At 41.8% G+C, this 22,141-nt stretch overlaps 3 protein-coding genes across 5 annotated transcripts in view; 2 read left to right on the top strand and 1 right to left on the bottom strand.

The window, feature by feature from the left end:
* The window catches only part of fbln1 (fibulin 1), a 37,734-nt gene extending 26,005 nt beyond the window's left edge, over positions 1-11,729 (bottom strand). The window contains exons 1-3 of one of the 2 annotated variants that reach the window (XM_086028111.1): positions 11,408-11,729; positions 2,853-2,961; positions 560-689 (exon numbers count right to left, since the gene is read on the bottom strand). In XM_086028111.1, coding sequence (XP_085884237.1) covers positions 560-689; positions 2,853-2,961; positions 11,408-11,462 — 294 coding nt within the window. In that variant the 5' untranslated portion in view covers positions 11,463-11,729. The remainder of the gene's footprint in view (positions 1-559; positions 690-2,852; positions 2,962-11,407) is intronic. The other variant, XM_086028112.1, reaches the window with a different exon arrangement.
* Positions 1-22,141, top strand: part of slc6a13 (solute carrier family 6 member 13) — a 121,860-nt gene that overhangs the window by 85,749 nt on the left and 13,970 nt on the right. The gene's annotated exons all lie outside the window — the stretch shown is intronic.
* LOC147149164 (aldo-keto reductase family 1 member D1-like) lies at positions 17,184-21,618 on the top strand. Its single transcript, XM_086028119.1, has 9 exons — positions 17,184-17,352; positions 17,475-17,642; positions 17,719-17,835; positions 19,473-19,550; positions 19,707-19,829; positions 19,959-20,068; positions 21,062-21,227; positions 21,356-21,438; positions 21,512-21,618. Exons 1-9 carry the CDS (start codon positions 17,260-17,262, stop codon positions 21,552-21,554), a joined length of 981 nt encoding a protein of 326 aa, XP_085884245.1. The 5' UTR covers positions 17,184-17,259; the 3' UTR covers positions 21,555-21,618.

Raw genomic sequence — 22,141 nt, forward strand, 5'->3', positions numbered from 1 at the left:
TGTACTGGAGGGGCTAAACTGGGGCTACACTGATTTCTTTGAGGGGCTATAGCACCCCCTCGCCCAACCCTTGGTGCACATGAAGTGGGGTGAGATTATGTCAACCAATCCGTGGGGTACATATCTAAGATTATTTGGGTTAGCCAATCAGAGGACGGACAATGCCATCGTCACTTTAAACCTGCTAGCTGTTTGAATATGTACGTTCGCTGTAATTTGGACAGCGGGTTTTGTTGTACTATGGAGGTCCCGCTGTAGGGCGCCTCATGCGAATACTTGGAGTAGACTTTGTATAACCGTAAAAAAAAAAAAAAAAAAAAAAAAAAAGAAGGTTGAGGTTTCTTTGATGCTCACTGAACATGTCTCGGCGATATACTGACGTCAGGCCAGGCATTTCCCCCTGATACCATTGTCTCTTTACTCATTCACTGCCAGACATTTTCAGACCCTCTTTTACACATACAACATTTGAACAAATTTGGAAAAAATATATAAATAAGTGCCTGGGAGTGAATGAGATAATGGCGGCAATCACTTTTGAAACCCAAATTGCACAAACCTTGGTGGTCTTGGTCTCACATGTGTTGGAGAACAAGGAATCACACGCCCCTTGGTCTTTGGCAACCGTAATTCCGGTAGTGCACATGTTGTCTTCAAGCACTGCAACGCAGCACTGCTCTTGCACGGTCCTGTCAAAAGAGCGACACCGTCGGTCGTATCAAAAGGTATCAATGAAAATTGCTCACTCACAACGTCATCAACATTAACATGCCTTGTTGCTGGTTTTTTTTTTTTGCTTTGGATAATTTCCGGAATTCACCTCTGCATGTCCTTACTCATCGTGGCTTTTTAGAAGCATCCGTCTTGTTATAACAGCAAACGCAAGCAAACCACTTCCACATAAACATTGTTTCTTCCTGCAAGTCATTGGATGGGGTGACTAACAGTTTCCAACGCATAAAAGATTGGAGCCAGTTACATCACTTGAGCAAAAGTGGTATGATGATTAGGGAAACTTTCCATTGAAATTAAAAGCAATATATGGGGGAATGGGTACAGTAATTGTAGTTGTGGCTGAAGTGTAAAATTCATCCCGACTTCCTAGGGGCAAGTTACTGGAAGTTCACCACCTTTTTGCAGTCTTGTAGTGTTAGCCTATTTCTGAACAAAAGGGGAAGTCTACTCCGACAAATTCAATACAATACAATTTTATCTTTGCAATAATATGTTCCATGCGCCTTCCCTAGTCTAAACATGGCATTCTGATTAATATTGCGTTTGTGAAATATGAGTTACTAAGCAGCAAAATTCACTCGTTTTTAGCTATTTTAGGGGGCGGCCATTTTGTCACTTCTGTCAACTGAAAATGACACCACAGTTGCTCAGGGCTCAGGTTATCATGGCATATGTTCTATGCAGCCCAATTAGTTGAAACAAAGCATTCTGATTAATATGAAATATGAGTTAAGAAGCAAAATTCACTCGTTTTTAGCTATTTTAGGGGGCGGACATTTTGTCACTTCTGTCGACATCAGGGCTCAGGTAACGACCAATCACGTCTCACCTGTTTTCTGAAGCTGAGCGATGATTGGCCGTTACCTGAGCCCTGAGCAACTGTGATGTCATTTTCAGTCGACAGCAAGTGGCAAAATGGCCGCCCCCTGAGATGGCCAAAAGCATTTGGATTTTGCAGCTGAACTCATATTCTACAAACACAATATTAATCAGAATGCCTTGTTTCAACTGGTAGGCCTGCATAGAACGTATTCTTGAGAAAAAAAAAAAAGTTTGGAGTCGGAAAAAAGAAGAGTCGAGCAGGTATACTGCGCAGTTGAAAATTGGCATTCCTTGCCCATGAGTCTTACAAAGGCAATTTAGGACAGTTCTCCTCATCCAACTTTGTGGCTATAAGGCTGCTGGAAACAGAGACAGCAGGTCAGAAGCAAGGAGGAAGACCAAAAGAGGAGATTTATGGATGCGCTGAGGAGAGATAGCTGAAGTTGGAGCAGAGGAAGCAAAGGACAGGGAGAGATGGAAGAAGACGATTCGCTGCCGTGACCGCCGAACAGGCTGAAGCCGAAAAGGAAAAAAGAATGCTTTCAACTTCGTGGAAACAATTTGTCTTCCAACAAGATCCATACAAACATTGTTTTGGTGCACGGGAACTTTCTGTAAATGTAATGACCAGGTGTCCCATTATTTTATTTTTTTTGCCTATAGTGGAAATACCGAGAGCGTCAAAAGTCTTGTCTTCCTCCCTCGCAGGTTATCAGACTATATCGGTGTGATAAGTGAACTGCGCTTGTGGGTCTATGTGGGCGTTTACAAGAAAAAGGAGCTTAACCGCCCACGCGCCTTTCTCCTCTCTGAATATAGTCTTACCAGAAGCCTCTTTGCACACAAATTCACCTCCACATCGACTGCCTTTTAAGGGCACAACAATATGTCCTCACCCTTTGTTCACCTCTGAGTTCCTTTTACTCCATCCTCTGTCAACGTTGGGTTTCACCTCCAAGGTATTTCCTGATGTTGTAATCACCCCCTCGTCCCTCTCTCCCATTATCGTGCCGCCTCCTCCCCCCCTCACAAACCTCTGCTTCTTTCCTCCCGTACTATAATTTAGATAAATGTTGGGATCACTCAAAAGTGGCGTGTCCTCCTCAGGTTACGTGTCATTAACTCGTCATTATTAGCTTGCGGGAAGGAAGCAATGTGACTCCGGCTTTACGAGAGAAAGGCAAAACAATTTGATTTTGAAAGGCAGCGGGCAGTTTCCCGTGGATAATACCATATGGTATTGAGAAGACGGTGCGGCGTGTAAGGTCAGAGGGCGCAGCGGAGCTCACTTTTACCTGCACATCGGGGACTCGGAGATGAGCGGGACGGTGGAACAGGCCTGGTTATCGTTGGCGCGGCTCTGGCCATCTTTGCAGCAGTCTTCTATTGAGATCGGCTCCACTCCTGCACATGAGAACAGACCGATTTATTCGTATGGATGATCTGACGTTCATTCATTTTCATCTCATCTTACTGAGCTCGAAAGGCGGGGTACAGCCTATAAAAGTAGGTTGTCGGCGCGACCTAGTTTAGTTGACATTGTCGACGACGCGAAGTAGTAGTAGTTGCTTTGTTGCTGAAACACATCTTAATGGTCGCAACTAGTCAACGCAATGTTTTATCCCGCTGGCTGCAGCAAAGCTGTGGAGGGGCGGGGTTGGGGGACACACACACAGACTAGAACAATTGCAGTGGAAGGTGGTCTTTATATATATAATATATGTGTGTATATAAGTATATGTATGTCTATATGTATATATGTATGTGTATATATGTATGTGTATATATATATATATATATATGTGTGTGTGTATATATATGTGTATATATATACGTGTATATGTATATATATATGTGTATATGTATATATATATACATATGTATATATATGTGTATGTATATGTGTGTATATATATGTATATATATATGTGTATATATGTATATATGTATATATGTATATATATATGTATGTATATATATATGTATATATATATATGTATGTATGTATATATATATATATATATATATGTATGTATGTATGTGTACATATATATATATGTATATATATATATATATATATATATATATATTTTTTTTTTTTTTTTTTTTTTTTCCAACAAACAGCCTTTTAATCAACCATTTTCCTCGGGGATTGAACAAGGGTTTGAAGAAAATTGCACCAGAATGTTTTTTTTTTTTTTTTTTCTAGCCGCTATCGTCATCCTGCAGTTCAGTCAACAATCATCCGTCGTGATCGCTCGCAGTTCGCATAATTGCATAAGTGTGTGGAGCTGCTCCGCCAAAACTATTCCACCTTTTGGCAGACTGACTCGACATACTCCTCCTGTCTGCTGCTTTAAACACTGACCAGTGCACCAAATCATTAAACAATAAGCCCCCCAAGAGAGCCCCAAAAAATGTCTTACTCTCTAATGCTAAGGCAAGAGCTATTGCGAGGGTGCTTGCACGTGTTGAAATTCCAGGAATAGTGCTTGTGAAATCCGCTGTGAAAGAGTTCATCTGTTGGAGTATGTTGATGAGTGCTTTATGATGTCTAGTCACAGATAATAAGTTAGGTGAGGTAGGGAGGACGTCAAGTGTCTGGAAGAGCAACACTCTGTTTTTTTGTGGATTTAAAGCTTTGTCTCGAGGAGGGGGCGGGGTGAATGTGTGTGTGTGTGTGCGCGTGTGTGTGTGTGTGTGCATTCATCAAAATGAGCTTTTAACAATTGTGGTATCATGCTGAGCTTCAGGTAGATTGGACCTAAAAGAGCATTTCGATTTGAGCATGACTCAGCATGACAAATACGGTGAGTGGAGCCCAACTATTAGCAATTCACGCTTCATTTTTTTAAATTTTTTTTATTTTGCTCTAGAACCTAACATTCACTGAAAAACTCAAAAGTTAGTGGTTGATTACTCTTCAAGCGTAACACAGTCCCAGACAGACTTCTGTTAAAAGTGCACTATACTCCGTAAGCGCTTATTCTGCTGTTTTGCTTTTATACATTTACATGTTTTGACATTCACACATGAGTTTCCAGCAAACAGGAAATCAGGGAGAATACTTAGACGTAGACCAACAGCAGCTCCACCAGCCCTGTGGTCGGAGGCGCTTGAAACCACTTTTACTCTGAAGCAGATACGATGACGTCATTAACAAGAGTAATCATAATTGGTCAGTAAAGTCCTCATATACGTATATTGTAGGCCAAATTTATACCGTTGACTGCATATACAGATTTAATGATAAACATTTCGAAAGATGATGCAAGGTAGCTGGTGATTGGCCAGCCACTCAATGTAAGCTACAGTTAAGTGTCCAGCTAAAGATAAAGATCCATCATTACACGTAGGTTCGGTGCTTCTTGTAACTCAAAACATTCACAGACAGACACATTAAGCAATCGACTTTTTTATTTTTTTTTTTTTTTTTTTACATGTGACAAGCATACGGCGGCTCCCCCATCTGTGGCCAGCTAGCATTGTGCAAAGACGTTGCGACAGGCAACTCAGGCAATTGCCGAGGCCCCCAAGCTGGAAGGTGCCGCTCGAGTCATCTGATATCGGCACATATCAATGACAAAACTGCTTCCGACACTACAATGACAACGTGTCATAAACCCCCCACGGAGGACCCCTATCGGTGGCTAATTGGGGACCCCAAGAGATGGTTGATATTGGTCCGTTTTATCCATTTGGGGTCGGGGGGCTCCGTGGTCTTTGTTGCCTTGGGACCCTAGGGGCTGTGAGGAAACATTTCTGGCGCCGCGCACAACAACAGTAGCAGGGTCGATCCCGTTCGCCACCTCTGACCCCGTTTGTTGTAATGATGGCCCTTTCTGACCTCTCACGATGTCATTCAGTGCCGAACACTGCTTTTACTCTGACAACAGTGACTTTATAGTCCTATAAATGTCATACGGAGCAATAAAGCGTCAACCAAACATTACATTAGCAAAGCTGAACAATGACTTGTAACATGGCCGTAAAAGCTCTTTAAATCCACAGTTTACCTGGTAGTGCACTCACTTGAATTTTGTACCCTTTTTGCTTGTTCGATTTCTTGTTGCACGATTGCTGTTAAAACCTCGCAGTGATTGCTCGATGCTTTGTCGGCGTCGCACAGCTGAGGGTTGAACTTGTGGACCGGGGGTCATAGCCCCCGAGGAGCAGCCCGCAGGCCTGTTCTACAACCGCTGTAGCACACTAACGATGGGACATTGCGATTCACTAGGAAATACGGACGATTGCAGTGTTTTTGTAGGAAGGAAGTGTTGCATATTTATCTGTTTCTCACCTTGTTAAATCATTGATGATTATTGTGAGAAATCAATAATAAGAGAATTAACCTTCTGCCATGTAATGAAAGAGCATTTGATTGTTCTGCCTGTCAACATATATGGCTGGTGTAGATAAATTATTTGTAGTAAATAATTGAAATGATATTGTTTCCCGCAGAATAAAAGTAAAAGTATCGACTTCATAACGAAAATGAGCCATAAGGGTCGTACTTATGTCCCGCCATCCAGCATGGCACCGATTGTGCAATCATTGGAGCGCCCAACAATTTGTCCGAAAGGGAATGTGCCTCCTATAATGAAATGTTTTATATTCATCGAATATGTTTCATCATTTCTGTGTTTGGCACATCCCATTATACTCTTTCCACTAAACTAAACATGACAGCAGACAAAACATAAGGTCCATGAAAAAAAAGGTAGTGTAGTAGTTTTGTGAAATCCTAAGCTAAACTATCAAATGGTAATTAAGATGATTTCCATTCAGAGTTGACATCCAAAGAGGAGGGGCAAAATTATGCTGACTAGAAGAAGAGAAAAAAGTAATCCAATTATCTTTCCCACCAGGGACCACTGGAAGTGTTTTCCAAATTATAGTCATAGTTGGCATTCCAAGACCACCGCTGTCTCGGACGCTTAAAACCCGAAATTGAAAGAACAGAAGTGGCTCTTTTGTTTTTTCCTTTTTTTTTTTTTTTTTTTTTTTTTTTTTTTTTTTTTACAAGAACGAGGCAAAGCAGACGCGCCGCTGTTGTGATGTATTGTCTGCTGATTCCCATCTTGGATCAGATGAGCGATGTGGGGGCTGTTCTCTTTTCTTTTGGCAGGACTCGACTTCGTCTAGACGCCTCGTGTAAACAAGACTTAATGAGACCGCTGCAGCACCAACATCCAACACTCGAGAGACAGACGTCGCAAGCCGTCCATACAGCGATTAGGGGTGGAATCGAACAGCAGCTCCCAATATGATACCAATTTGATACCAACATTGATAGTGTCATCATACAACAATTGCGCGATAATCAGAAAACAACCTTCTGTTTAGCATGACAAATGTATATTTTTTTTTTAATGTAATTGTCAGTCTTAAAGTCTGCATACTTTGACAGCAGACTGCCATGATATCCCTATATGACGCAATTGCACCTGTATATTATTATCATAACAAAAATCAATTCGATATATTTAAAAGGTGATATTTTGTCTGTTTATCCATTACAATTTATTGTCCTACTTGTCCATCCGTATAACTATAGCTTTTCATAGCACGTTAGTCCCAGAACTCCACGTGATGTTTATTTTTTTTCGATATATATTTTAAAGCTTTATGCATAATACCAATACAAAATAGGCCTGAGAGGTGGATTATTGTTGGCCACTGGGGGGGTTTCCATCCTCACGTTCCGTTCTGTAGTATTTGTGACTTTGAATGTGTGTGGCCTTAAATGCACGGGCTGACCTGACCTGGCCTTTTGACTGTTGTGGGAGTCTGCGAATGTGAGCGTCGAGTTGGCTGGGCTGTCAACTTGCCTAACCTGTTAGCTGGTTTGTGGGGCTAGTTTTTGTGGCCATCAACAGTGCGTGGATACATGTGCTGTTGCTTTTCTTACCGCCGGTTCAATAACGCGATTGAACGTGTATACGGCTTACAATTCCTTCTAAGTAGAGGTGGTAGGCTATATAATAAATTAGCTAACAATATTGACTTTACAGTGTACATGCAATTGTGTAAACCAGTTCTGCTTTGAAGTGCACACGTTTCTTTTCAAGCGTGAAATATAGCAAAAAAAATCTGCAATATTAATTAGATATGTGCGATTTAAAATTAGGCGATACAGTGAGAAGACAAACTGTGAACCACGATATGACGAGGGATGACTATATCTTGCTAAATATCTGCCCATAGGTCATCTCTGCACCTACAGTGTATTTGGATTTAACGTTTCGACCTACCCTTCTACCTAGTAGGGATGTGGCTAAATATCGATGTTGCAATGTTTCATAACGTTTTTTGTTAACAAAGTAGGGAGACATAGTCGCCGCATATCAATATTTTGGCTTTTAGATAACCAAGTATTTACCAACCATTTGACGTTTAACTCATTCACTGCCATTGACGAATTTACTTGTCTTTTCACAGTCCAGCCGTTCAGTCCCAGGAATTTATTTTGTATCAATTCTTTTCAAACATTAGGGTAAAAGAGGGTCTGAAAATGTTAGGCAGTGAATGAGTTAACATACAGTATCTACCTGTTTATCTACCTTCTTACTAGGGGTAGGGCAATATATCGACATTGTCATGTGTCGTCTTCTGTGATGGTCTTGACACAGACAGTAGTCATCAGATATGACTATTGTGATACAAATTTTGACCAAATATGATGTAAATCTAAATAGAATATTCTCACTGTGGGGCCCAAAAACTATGACATGGTATTAATTTATTTCCAACAGTCTTTTTTCTTAATTTCATAGCGTGCTTTGCAGCTTGCAGTCATTTGTGGGTTCTCCCCCCAAACCCCCACCAATCAGATTTCAGCTTCCATGTGTTGCCATGTATACAGCCATGGAAAAAAATTAAGAGATTGCCATGTTTTCTTCAATTTCTTGTTCATTTTAATGTCTGGTGCCACTAAAAGTGTGTCAAGGGACTAACCGAGACAAAAGAAAACCTGAAATGCCTAAAAGCACAATTTTTGGCTGTCCGATGCCATAACTAAAGTAAGAACTGGTGACGTGATTTAGGTTATTATCAATAAAACCTTTGGAAAATGTCTCGATCAGCTCTTAAATTCAACTCTTATGAGCTGATTTTGTTGCCATCAATATATTGGACCAAACAAATGTACCTTTAGTTGTACTTGTCATTTAAAATGAACAGGAAACTGACGAAACAAGGCTGGTCTCTTAAGTTTTTCCATGACTGTATATTATTTGCCCAACGCCTTCAGAATCCCAAGTGCTGGCCTTGAACACACAACCCCCCCCCCCCCCCACACACACACACACATACCATTGAAATTGTCTATTTTTTTTTAACCAATCACATTATAATTTCCCCACTCTGCAACCTCTCTAAACCTCAATGAGACTAGCATTTTACCCTCCACCGATTGGTTCGTTTGTGATTATCCCTATGATTGGTTGACCTTAAAATTCACACCAAATATCGATTTACAGGTGATTACGATGTTGGACATGACTAAAAAGTCATTGTCAAAGCCCACTTAAAAAATTGGACTTCAAGAGGCTTGGTCAATCAGCACAGTTGCTGGAGGGCTTGTTTCAACCCAGCAATTAGTTTTTGGGGGCATTTTCAGAGCAGTACAGGTATTTATGAGCGTAACAGTTATCTTACACCGGGGGTGTCAAACTCATTTTTTGTCGCTGGCCGCATTATAGTTATGGTGTCCCTCGGAGGGCCGTTACGACTGTGAACCCATATAAATGTATGATCACCTTATATTATCACATATACACAACAAATTGACAAATAACTCGTTTTGAAATCAGAAGCCAGTAAATAGTTTGTTCAACTATTTTTCAATGTATTTTAAAGAAGGGATTGGTAACAAATACTTGCAATATCTCATATTGTTGCTGTCCTGTGAAAAACACTTACTGTATGTCAGTTTTTTTCAATTTTCTTATTTTTACGTGAATGGTGTTTCCGCGTTGCAGACATCGCATTAACGTTAACAAAAAAAAAAAAAAATCTAAAATTGGACATAAGTGTTTTTCACAGGACAGCGACAATATGTTGTGTTAACAGTGAAGACAATCTCAAAGAAACATGTTTAGTTTACACACATGATCTGCCTGCGCGGACCACAAAAAATGATGTCACGGTCCGGATCTGGCCCCCGGGCCTTGAGTTTGACGGGGTTTTTTTACGATGTTTTTGTAATGATAAATATTGATTGTGAACTGCAATATTGTAGTGTAGATGTTTGGGGGCGATGTGTATTGGAAGATAAAGGTAATTGTGTTTCTTGCTTTACTAATAACGATATTCATCCTCATGTAGCGCATAGTTACGTAGCATTTTTGTCCATTATTTGGCGACGTCATATTGTGACTAATTAAGGCCCAGGTCCAAAAACTCACCACCGGCCATAACTAACTACACTAACTAGAGAATGCACTTTCTGGAGAAATTGCGTGTGAACGCCTTCACACAACTACAGTATCGACTAAACTGTAGTCATATAATGGATGAACATGCATAATTAGCTATTCATAGCGTCTACCTACCTGCCTCCCCTGCCATCTTTATCTAGCTGTAACTTGCAGTACCCAAAACATCCAGTTTATCTAGTTTATTGTTGCTGCCAGACTAAAACTAGGAGATTGTTATTCTCCTGTAGCAGCTTCACTGCACAAATTGATTACAATTGAATGCCAATGTAAAATCCTTCCCAACGCACTAAATAGTCAAGGCCCAACTTAACCTTTAAGAGCTCACGGTGTCCCATCAAGCCACAAGAGCGCTCGTCTCACATTTCCTTGTGATTCCCAGAATACACACCGGCAGAACTGGGGGGGGCAGAGCTGCAAGTTTGTTGTGCCGTTGCAAAAAGCCTGGCCCCCCGCGCACGCCTTTGCGAGAGGTTTCATGCCGTGATGAACCTCCCGTATCAATCGCACTCCTCTGTCAGTGTGAGCTTCGCATCCTTGACTGAGGTGTCCCCGGCATACCAAGGCGTCAGGCATTTGACTTTGAGCAACGAGATGCTCAATTGAGCTTACGTTACTGTATATAAGGTGAAATGAAGAATATAGGCACACGGGAATTCTGCCTATGGCCGCAATCGTACTGAAGTCCCATTTGAAACAGACGAATAAAAAAATGTCTGAAATATTTACAATTATTTATTATTGTATTTACCGTCTTTACTTTTGTCTCATTTGCTCTTTTTGTAAAGCACGTTGTATGCAGCTACAGTTGAGTTGAGGAAAATATAAGTAGTTTAAATCAAGGCCGTGAATGACATTCAGCGTGTTCTTACAAATGTAATCAAAATTTCAAGTGGAGAGGACTGTCCCAACAATAATATGTGCACCTGTGTCGCACTTGAAAGGATATTCAGGCACTCTACGTCAGGTTTTGATGATACAGGGATGCAAGGACTGAAGTTGTTTTCATTTTAAAGGTTTTAGTGATAAAATGGGAATGTGTTTCGTGTATCCATGCTATAAAGTTCGTGTGAAAAATGTATAGAGCATATACAATACTGATGCTGACATTTTCTTACTTTGAAAAATAAATTTAGACATTCTATTGGTCGGATTCAGCACATGCAACGATGGAAAAATGTTTAACAAAAAATAACGGTCATATACTACTATAAATGTGAAAATATACTTTAACAATAGGTATAAGCGCTATAGAAAATGGATGGATGGAACTTGCTTGCCATCCCTGAACATTCTTTCATAAAACTGTCACCGTGTTGTAAAACAAACCAGCAGGAAAGTATTCGACCATATTGGAGAGACAAAGTGAAGCATCAATTCTGCTTGAGCCGGACACTTTCAATGAAACTTACCTTGACTGAGGACGACTCCCAGCAATGAAGTAAGCACAACAATCCACAGCCCCATGAGGTGAGAATCAACAAGCCACACAAAGAGATATTCGAGAGGTTAAAAGTGTTGAGTTAAACTTTGAAAAAAAAAACAAATGGTCGTGCTCCTTCACAATGAAAAAAGACTCAGCGGCTCTGAGAGGGCAGCAGAGGAGTGATGCAGTGCAGCGGTGTCTGTCTGCAGGAGTGAGCGTCTACCAAAATGAACCGTCACAGGCGGGCTGGACCCAAACACCCACTCCACTCCTCTCCTCTCCTCTCCTCTCCTCTCCTCTCCCCTTCAAAAGTACTTCTGCTGCACCAACCTTGAAACTGCAGCGTAACATTGCAATGCTATGACTGCATCCATTAATGTATTAATGTGAGTAATTGATGTCTACTCATTCTGATGTAGTCAACATGTGGAGCTAGTCTGGGACTGGAAGTAGATTCTTAGTTTGGGAATTTATTTATTTATTTATTTATTTATTTATTTTAATGAAAGGTGATGGTCTTATCCAGACTGTGTTATGTAATACCTGTTGTGATATCTTGAAAAACGTTTCCACACACAAAAGAGTTTCCCTCTTTTGTTAATTTGCACAGTATTGAGATGAAAAAAAAAAATCACTGGGCAAAGCTTTGCTATAAACTCAATTGTGGCAGGTCAGTCAGGTTAGCTGATAGCAGGACCTGCTTGAGCAAAACAACATTGCTAAAATGCTAAATTACCTCATGATGAATAAAAAAAAAAAAAATACTCAAGTACATATATCTGAAACTCTACTTACTTAGGTAAAGCCCTCTTTTCACTGGAGTCAGTTTCAATAATAAAAAAAAAAATGAGGCTTTTGCTTCATCTAGGGCTCCCCCTACTGTTCTCAAACACTTTTTTTTTTCAAGTTACTGATATATTTACTAACAATAATCATCACTGATGCAAGTGCATATTTGATACCAATATTATCCCACTGGAGAAATTCAATTTTCACTTTTTTCTATATGCTTTACAAATGTGGCCATTATTTATTGACTTAGTAGCAAACATCGTTTGTATGAACATTATACAAATGTCTACAACCAACAATTATCTAAAAGTGACAAACATATAATATATAAATATAAAAAAAACCCCAAAAAAACATTGCGGTCCTATTTCTAGTACCAGGTCGATGACCACGGCTAGTCACTCATTGGTTGAACAAATCAATCGTCATTGTGTAACATTTACTGGTAAGATTACACGGTGTTAGCAAATGACAAAAATAAACGAAGCATGCTAACTCAGGCCTGACCGACAAATTGACTGGACGATTTAATCGGCCGATATTATCTCTTTTTTATTTATTTAATGTTTTTGTTGTTGTTGTTTTCACACATTTACACATTACCTCATAAGACAAAGATAATGACATTCAAACACTCCTTATTCAGTAACCCTAGCCCCCCCGCCCCACCACCACCACAAAAATAGAGAATTGGGCTAAAATCGGCTGATTTATCTGTGTTGTAAAGAAGTTATTTAATTCATTTTAGACTTAAAATAAATCGGGCCATTTATCAATTAGCACAATTTTATTCTGACAAATATAGTAACAGGCATCGTCTGCAAAATATCCATAACGGTCGGGCCCTAATGCTAACATTAGTTTATCCTGCTGCTGTGCCTTAGCTTTGGACGATAAATACACTACAGTCTCCTTTTTTTTTTTTGCACCGATCCGTTTTCCTTTTGTATTCAGTTCCCTCCCGAATAAAAGTTGGAATGACAAAAATAAGCACACGTGCTAACACATGCTTGCGTTACAGCAGCATCTTAGCGCTTTGTGCTAAATATTCCACAGCCTCTACTTTGCTACCACGGTCCCTTTTCTTTCCATCATTCGTCTCATCTCCAATAAAAAAAAAAAAAAGACCCAAATAAACACAGATGCTAAAAGTAGCTTATTTTGCGGCCATGCTAATACTCCTGTGTCCAATTTTACGTACGGGTCCAATTTATTGCTGCCCTCAGTCTTCCCTGGGATAAAACTTTGAATAACAAGAATAATCATACAGTACATGCTAACATTAACATAAGGTGATTGCAGCTTAGCTTTAGATTTGCAAATACTGCACAATGTCCACTTTGTCGCAGTGTTCGATTTTTGTTTTTCTCCTCACTCTCTTCTAAAAAAAAAAAAAAAAAAAAAAACGAATAGTGGCACAACAGTAGTATCAGCAAGTAGTTGCCTGATCCTGTGGAGCGTCAGCTGTGCTCACTTTTCCTTCTTTTTTACTTGAAATCTGCAGCTGTACCAAAGTAAATGTGGCACAGATGTAACACACTGTCAGGCCAAAAGATGGCGATTTGATGTGCACATGCTCTCTCGCACACGCACACGAGGATCTGGCAGCCGGGGGAGAAATAATTGCTCGGCCGCGTTTTAAGCATTTTGTACCAACTACAGGCCCTCTGCAAATTCGATCAGCTTTACTAGCTCTGGGAACTGTGACAGCGAGAGGCTGGGCGATCGTCTAATCACAGCCACATGTCTCTGCCGCCGCCGCTCGACATTTCACTCAGGGTTTGATATCGGGACACCGCAAAACACACAGGCAAGGCCGCAAAACTATGGCGGCTATAAACAAGCACATCCACTTTTTCAGCTCGTGGCGTGCGACAAGTCACGTCTTCATCTAAATGGATCCTTATTGCTGTTGTTTACCAAAATATATATAAATGAAAAAATAAGCCTTTTTTGACCCCAGATCTACTTTTCAAGCAGCCAACCTCCCGGCTTAGTTTAAGAAGAGAGTTGTCGGTGGCAAATGTGAGATGCCGGCGAATAAATTAATTTGTCACACGTATGTATGACGGGGGTGGGTTTTGCATCCGTCAGTGTAATCGTCACTAACCGTGTCCGTCAGTAACGGTCCGTCAATCGTCAGTGACGGGTTGTCAGTCGTCAGTAACGGATGCCGGTTTTTGACAGACTTAACCGACGGACTGACCGACTAATGGTTAAAATTCGGTTCGTCACGAAATATGACGGCCCGACCAATGACGGATGGGTACCCCAGCCTAGCCACTGACGGATGACGACTGACGGACCAGCAACATTTTGTAAAATGCCCGCATCTGGTTATAATCCATCAGTTCTACCAGGTTTAATTGTGCTCACCCCATTTTACTACGGCTGGCAAATGTTTTCACATTGTAAAGATCTCCACGGGCATCCACAGCAATCACATTGAATCACGTGGCCGCCGGGAACAGAGTGAAAAAAAAAAGAGGGTAAAAACGCTCACAGAGTCGTCCCAATGGATTTGATGGACCTTGTGTGATCTCAACAACAAAGACCATCCCGATATCATCTTATCTTTTCCTCGAGAGGCTTTTAGAGAGTCGCTCAAGTGCCGCACATCAGTCGTGTAAATGAGATGTAGCCCAGTGCCAGGCTCCCTCGTCTGGAGCAGATTCTCGTGCGTGTTAGCTCGCAATCTAGCCAGAAATCAGCAGGGGGGGGCGTTCGGGGGCTGACCTCCGAGCTCCTGGCCGGAGGAAATTGGAGTGGCCGAGGTCACATTCAAACAGCGTCAATCTTGCCAGCGGGGGTGCGCCGCCATTGCTTTGAAGCTCAGCGTACCTTGTCTTGCCACGTCTGTGTCAGTCGGCCCAAAGCGAAGACCCCCCGGTCATGTTGCGCAAGCACTTGCAGGAAGTTGTTGGAAAGGGAACAAGACGTTAAGTTGCTGTTGACAAAGCAGACTTGGACGTAGAATGAACTTTTGCCAGATTTGGGGTGTTTGGATAGCTGGTGTTATTGTTCTGAAAGGTCTGAAGTGTATCTATGTGGTAATATTATTCAAATTCTTTTGATGATACTGGCTTGAAACAAATACAATTGTTGCCGTCCACCTCGAGTCTGTTGTAACCTCTTTCACACAGAGAGATTTGTCCGTCTTTGCTTTTCACACAAAAGGCAGCAAAGCAGGACAATGCCAAGTCTTTCACACAGTGACACGGCATCCCGCCGGAACATAATTGGCATCCTAACTTTCTGTTAAAGGGGGACAATCGCATCACAGGACGGCAGAGGGGAGTTAAAAGTGCAAAAGTTCACATTATCATTCCCAAAAGAGCCATCAAGATGTTTATTGCCACTCCCAGTTGACGTTAACTGTTCAACTAACTCTAAAGCAAAAATAATTCCATGTTTGGTATTTAAAACAACCTCATAATTTTGCCTTAGAAATACCCCCGCTAGCTTAATACGAACACAATAGGAAACTGTGGGGCTAGCGGATATGTTTCTGTGTTCAAAGCCTTTAAGTAACTGATAATTGAACACGAAACAGTGTAGCAACACATGTAGACAGACAATGTACAGTTATATATTCTTTATCCTCTGCAAAAAATGTCTAGTATTAGTGCCGTAGTGAGGAGCTGTGACCGTCTCCATGTGCGTTCTTCATCTTATACTACCTCCAAGTGGCCATTAAAGTGATGCAAAGTGTGACCAAAGTTGTTTATTCATTTAGTGGGAACTTGAAAGCGTCACCAGTAATCTGGTAAAAATGGCCGACAAGTTTCTCTGCCTTGTTTGTGTCGCTGATAAAGTTTCCTGGTATTTTCGTCCAGATTCGCTGAAATTCAAAATGTTACTGCGTTCAAAGAACGATAAGTGCATGCATTCCACTGGGATGCGCTTATCAGACTTGAACGATTGTTGCACAAGTAACTAAAAGTAGGACGTTATTGTTGTACTGCGCACTTACCAAATATGACCCTGATGTCTACCACTGCGGTGCTGTGGCAGCGCACATCCAACCAATTCATCTTTGCCAAAAGCTGATGAGTTCCCTTTTTAGAAACTAGCCTCTTATTGTCACTTAGCTCCAGTATTTAGAATGGGGGAGAGAATACAAGAAACTTCACAGGCAGACGGTACTGCTTTGATTTTTTTTTTTTCCCCCACCCCTTTTCGTCATAGAACTGCAAATTGTGGCAGACAACAGCGAGGTAAATTTGGTCGGAAAGTTTCCGCTGGTAAAAGACAACACAGATGAGATCCGATACAAGATCTGTATCAAAACTAACAAATAATCCTTTTTTTTTTTCTTTTTTTTCTTTTTTTTTAACACTGCCATCAAGGTAATAATTTACCACCAGGGACAAACCGTGTTTAAGTTTTTCATACAGCTCTTGCGGTGGATTTCAGTGGGTTGTGCAGATCAACCAAAAGTTTTATCAGGTGGCTGGATAAGGCATATCTCACTGAAATGAGTTTAAAAGGCGAGCCGCATTGTTGCTATGGCGATGTTCGTCAGTTGCTTCATACAGTTGTAACAGCTTGGTCCCATCTTTATTTATACTGTCAAACAATGTTTTGGATCCACGTCAGCGTTATCCTTTGAGTCGGAACAAAAACACACTCTGAACTAGACTAAACAACCTGAACGGGGAGACGTGATCAAAAAGTGTCTCAGCGAGTGTTGGCCGCATCTTCGCTGCTTTTACTTTGAGGTCTCAACTGCGCAGTGATCCAATACTAATTCTTGAAAGACATCAAACCTGTAAAATTATATTCTACGGTGAGGGTGTGTAATCCACACAGTCCTCACAGCCACCGGGGGCCGCATTTTCCCGATATTTCTGCCATCGTTATGCTGCCATGCGGCCTTTTTTTACGACGCAAGCGCCATTAAAGTTCAACCTTATCGTGTGTGCAAATAAACACATGGGGGGGGGGGTTCAAGGTTAGGTTCAAGGTCCGTCCGCCCGCACTCAATCAACTACGAGGGGTTATGAAAGCGCACGCGTTAATGGATCCTCAGCAGCAAGCAAGGCAATGAACCCGACCGCAGGGAACCACAGGATCCCCCTGAGGGATGGCAACCAAATGCCACTGCTGGGATTGGGCACATATGGAGACCCTCGAACGGTGAGCGGAAGGACACCCGAGTGTTTGGATTTTTGATAACAAGCCAGAAAGGACTCAAATGTGCTTTTTTTTTAAATTATTTATGTTTTTTTTTTTTGCCCTCCCTCGCCCTCACCTCGTAGACACCAAAGGGTACAGCTTTGGAATGTGTCAAGCAGGCCATCGATGTGGGCTACAGGCACTTCGATGGCGCTTTGGTGTATTTCAACGAGCACGAGGTGGGTCAAGCCATCGGGGAGAAGATTGCTGATGGAACTGTGAGAAGAGAGGACATCTTTTACTGCGGGAAGGTCATTTTAGTCCGTTGTTTTCGTTTGACTTTGACGCATTCGTGATCAAAACGTGTGGTGCAATGTAATTCTCCAGCTCTGGAATACCTTCCATCCACCAGAGCTAGTGAGACCGACCTTGGAGAGGAGCCTGCAGGCACTCAAACTGGACTACGTGGATCTCTATATCATCGAACTTCCGATGGCCTTTAAGGTTGCCAGCACACTCACTCTATCCTTTAAAGACCTAGTGTGAAGTAAACTTGGCCAACCATCTATTGACGGCTAAAACTATTTGAACTCATTCACTGCCAAAGACGAATTTATATGTCTTTTCACAGTGCAGTCATTCAATCCCAGGAAATTATTTCGATTTTTTCCAATTTTTTTTTCCAACCCTTAGGGTAAAAGAGGGTCTGAAAATGTCTGGCGATGAATGAGTTAAGCCTACTTTTGTTTTTCTTTTTAATGACGCAAGCCACCCAGATTGAAAATGAGACCCAGAGCAACGCGCTTAACAACGAAAATGCAAATGATCAGCAACGTCTGATAATCTTCACCGAGTGACGTCACTAGAAGGCATCGAGTCGCCAGTCACCCATTGTACTGCATTGTTTACTGTCACGTTTGCTGCTCTTTCCTGCCAGTCCCATCACGTTTTTCGGCGAAATGCCTCAGCGGCGTGTGCCGATGCATTGTTCACGTTCAGGCCAACGGTTAAAGTGGCCAAAAGATAAGAATAGGGCACGTAAATGGACCAGGTTGTGTCACAGTTCAACTGGCTTCCACATTAACTAGCTCCCGATTACATCCGTGGCCGTTCGAGCAATTTTGTTTTTCATGTCCGCAGATTCGTCACAAGCAACATCGAAACCGTTCAACTGCATACCCGTTCAATTCAGCAATAAACACTTGAAACAAAACGTCTCATCCACAACTCCCGACCGGCAGGTAGAGAGCGGTATTTCAACCCGTGACACAATTGGGGGGGGGGAAAGAAAAAAAAAATAATCCGGCCACCGGAGGGAGCCAACGCTCAACGCGTGAGCTGGCGTGACTTTGTTAATGAATGAACATGCCACGTCCTTTGCCTTTGACGCGTGGATCTCAGTGCTAGGGACCATATGGAACAAATAGGTTATCTCGTCCTGCATAATTTCCAGCACGGCACGGCATCGAATTTCAAACAATAATGCTAGGCTAATAATCGTAGCCTATTTAGCTTACGATTCTTCCAATGTAGGTGGGTCTAGTCTCCACTCCATGTCCGGTCGTTGGGGCGCAACATTTTCGTCATCCTGCAGCATCTTGCTCATATGTATACGGTCCAACACGTATTATGCCAACAACCTCCTCTTGCTGCGCCTCTTCAAATACCTGAATCCCCTCAGATAAGTTTGAAATAATCGCTTTCTGAGGGGCTTTGTCCACTTTCCCCATTGAGCGCTGCCATCGCCGTTCATACAATGACGTCGCACTTCCGGTTTCCAGCTCGTCACTTCGGGAAAAAAACCGCTGATTTTGTCAAATATACGAAATCGAAATGATTTTTTTTCAGGCTTTAGTTTTTGAATGTTTCATTACTTCGATTTCATTTGGCATTTTCTGAAATGACTTCACATTTGGGCTTTAAATACATGCCTAATCTCACAGCATTAGGTGCACATCCACAATATAAGGACAGCCAATATAAAAGTTGTGATAAAAATGACTGTCTGTTTTTATTATTATGGTTGTAGTTTGCGGTGGAGTGAAACTGCTCCGCATCAAATAACTTCTCCGCGCTTCAGTATGTATTTTTGCGCGACTCTTTATTTTAAATGACTGATGTGAATTGTGCTTGCTTTTCAGCCAGGGAATGAATTCTACCCTCAAGACCAGAATGGGAAATACATCTACCACCACACAGACCTCTGTGCAACATGGGAGGTATGGAACCTTCTTCAATCGAGCCCCCACGCACAGATCGCCTTTTAGTTGATTGTTAGCTTTTTGTGTGTCTTGAATCTTGTTTACGCAACGTGTAATTCCCCCTTTTTCTTCTTCAGAAGTCGTAGCAATTGGTAATTATAATTTCTTGTTTAGGCTTTAGAGGCATGTGTCGACGCAGGCCTTGTCAAGTCTCTGGGAGTGTCCAACTTCAACCGCAGACAACTTGAACTGATACTCAACAAACCCGGCCTCAGACACAAGCCCGTATCCAACCAGGTGCCACAAAAAATGTCTTTTTTTCTGTTTCGTACTCATAAAGTCTGAATATTTTTTGGGTGTGTGTGTCATTCAGAAAAAAAAAAATTACGATAGCTCAGTAACATAGTGTTGTGTCTTGTTGGCCAGGTGGAATGTCATCCTTACTTCACACAGCTCAAACTTTTGGACTATTGCCGTCAAAATGGCATTGTTATTGTCGGCTACTGCCCGCTCGGTTCCTCCAGAGATGCATCCTGGTATGTGCAGAGACGTTTTATTGCTAGCTTATATACAGTTGCAAGAAAAAGGCAAGGCAGCTTTATTCATAGCACATTTCATACACAAGGCAATTCTATGTGTTTAACACAAGGAAGGAAACAACACTTACAGGCTTGTACAAACACAACAGTTAACGTTTTTCGGTTTGGCTGAAGAAAGTTACGGTTCATCCAGTTGTGAATTCGCTTTGGACAGTGACACGATATGATGATTGAACTGCTGTCGTTTTGGGGACATTGATGAATATGGCTGTGTGTCATCTTCATAATCATGATAGCCAACATTAGCGTTCTGACACGTTTGCCCCTAAAGGTGGCATATTCAAAGTGAACAAAAGGGGTCCAAGGACTGACCCTTGAGGGACTCCACATGTCAAAGCCATTCGATCATATTCAAAACTTCCAACAGTCCACAAAGTAACTCCTTTCCTCCAAGTAGGACCTGAACCATTTCAGGAATGTTCCATATTAACCTCACCCAAGTAGGAAAAAAAAAAAGTATGTTAAACTCTTTGGATTTAAAGCGCAAGTCAAGCCAAACATTTTCTTTATATGTTCGTTATATGTTCTCTGTGCCCCCCTGGTCTAAACACAGCATTCTGATTAATATATTGCATTTGTGGAATATGAATCAAGCAGTAAAAATCCACCCGCTTTTATCCATCTGCGGGAGCGGCCATTTTGCCACTTGTTGTCAACTCCAAATGACAACACAGTGCCGAAGGGCTTAGCTTGCGAATGTCACATGGCCAAACCCAGAAAACAGGTTACCTGAGCTCTTCGGCACCGTGATGTAATTTTCACAAGAGCGATTCTGAACAATCCAAAACTATTATTTACCCTGGTCCAAACGGCTAGGCATTAGACTTGGCCCATGTCGTTTACGCGCATTGCACTACAGACCTCAACATCTCTCACGTCGTTGTTTCCAACCGATCCCACATCAACGGTGAGCTTTATTCTCATAAACAGGGTCAATGTCAAATGTCCTCCCATGTTGGAGGACGAGCTGCTCGTGTCCATCGGGAAGAAGTACAACAAGAGCAGTGCACAGGTGGCTCTGCGCTTCAACGTGCAAAGGGGAGTGGTGGTCATTCCCAAGAGCTTCAACCCACGGCGCATCAAACACAACTTCCAGGCCAGTGCGCATGTCGCGGCGTTACTCGAGACCGAAACATACACTACCGCTACCTAAATAAACGTAATCATCACCAATTGGAAGGCGGACTACATTGAGGACTGTGCATTTCAACTTTCTCATGACAGATATTTGACTTTTCACTCACCGAAGACGAAATGAAAGCCATTGAAGGGCTGAACAAGAACATTCGCTTTGTGGAGCTGCTCATGTAAGAAACATTAACTTTGCCGTCTACTCTTTCATTGTGCGGAGTAACATGCTCTTGTCCTGTCCTGACACAGGTGGAGCGACCATCCGGAGTACCCGTTTCATGATGAATACTAACTTATCACTTATTGTAAGTAATGTGGCTCAGTTGGAAATAAAAACAATGGACTCCGGGCGATGACTTCTTGGCACTGTGACGTGATGGCGGACACAATCTCGAGTGAGAGCCGGTGCAAGTCGGGATGCTTTATAGCTAAATACAGCTTGTCAATGAATTAGACAAATGAATGCCTCTCTGACAATCAAAAGTGGGCATTACAGAGAATTTGGGATACAGTTCTCATATTAGATCTCATGGCAGGTGTACCTATTAAAGTGGCTGTCAAGCATATGTTTATAATAACCACTGGGGGTCACTAATTGCCCTCGTGTATCCAAACGTCAATTTCACAGACTATGTATCTCCAATTATAACTGGTAAGCAGAGCTGAGCTGAGCCTAACCACCACCGAGTTTCCCGTCTGCATATTTAACTCATTCACTGCCATTGACAAATTTAATTATCCTTTCACAGTCCAGCCATTCAATCCCAGGAATTTATTTATAAATTTTTTTTCAAGTTCTTTCAAACGTTAGGGTAAAAAAGGGTCTGAAAATGTCTGTGAGTCCCAGTCAGTCCGAGTCAGCCAAACGGCGTCGAGAAG

Source organism: Filicampus tigris, chromosome 4 (assembly GCF_054856515.1).
Source record: "Filicampus tigris isolate MCC_2025a chromosome 4, RoL_Ftig_1.0, whole genome shotgun sequence".
In the NCBI taxonomy this organism is placed as follows: domain Eukaryota; kingdom Metazoa; phylum Chordata; class Actinopteri; order Syngnathiformes; family Syngnathidae; genus Filicampus; species Filicampus tigris.

What these genes read in the sequence shown, in the direction of transcription:
- LOC147149164 (XM_086028119.1), top strand. Translation starts at nt 17,260, where the DNA reads ATGAACCCGACCGCAGGGAACCACAGGATCCCCCTGAGGGATGGCAAC. An exon ending in ACATCTTTTACTGCGGGAAG is followed by an intron (nt 17,643 to 17,718) that starts GTCATTTTAGTC and finishes GTAATTCTCCAG; the next exon opens with CTCTGGAATACCTTCCATCC. An exon ending in AACTTCCGATGGCCTTTAAG is followed by an intron (nt 17,836 to 19,472) that starts GTTGCCAGCACA and finishes CTTGCTTTTCAG; the next exon opens with CCAGGGAATGAATTCTACCC.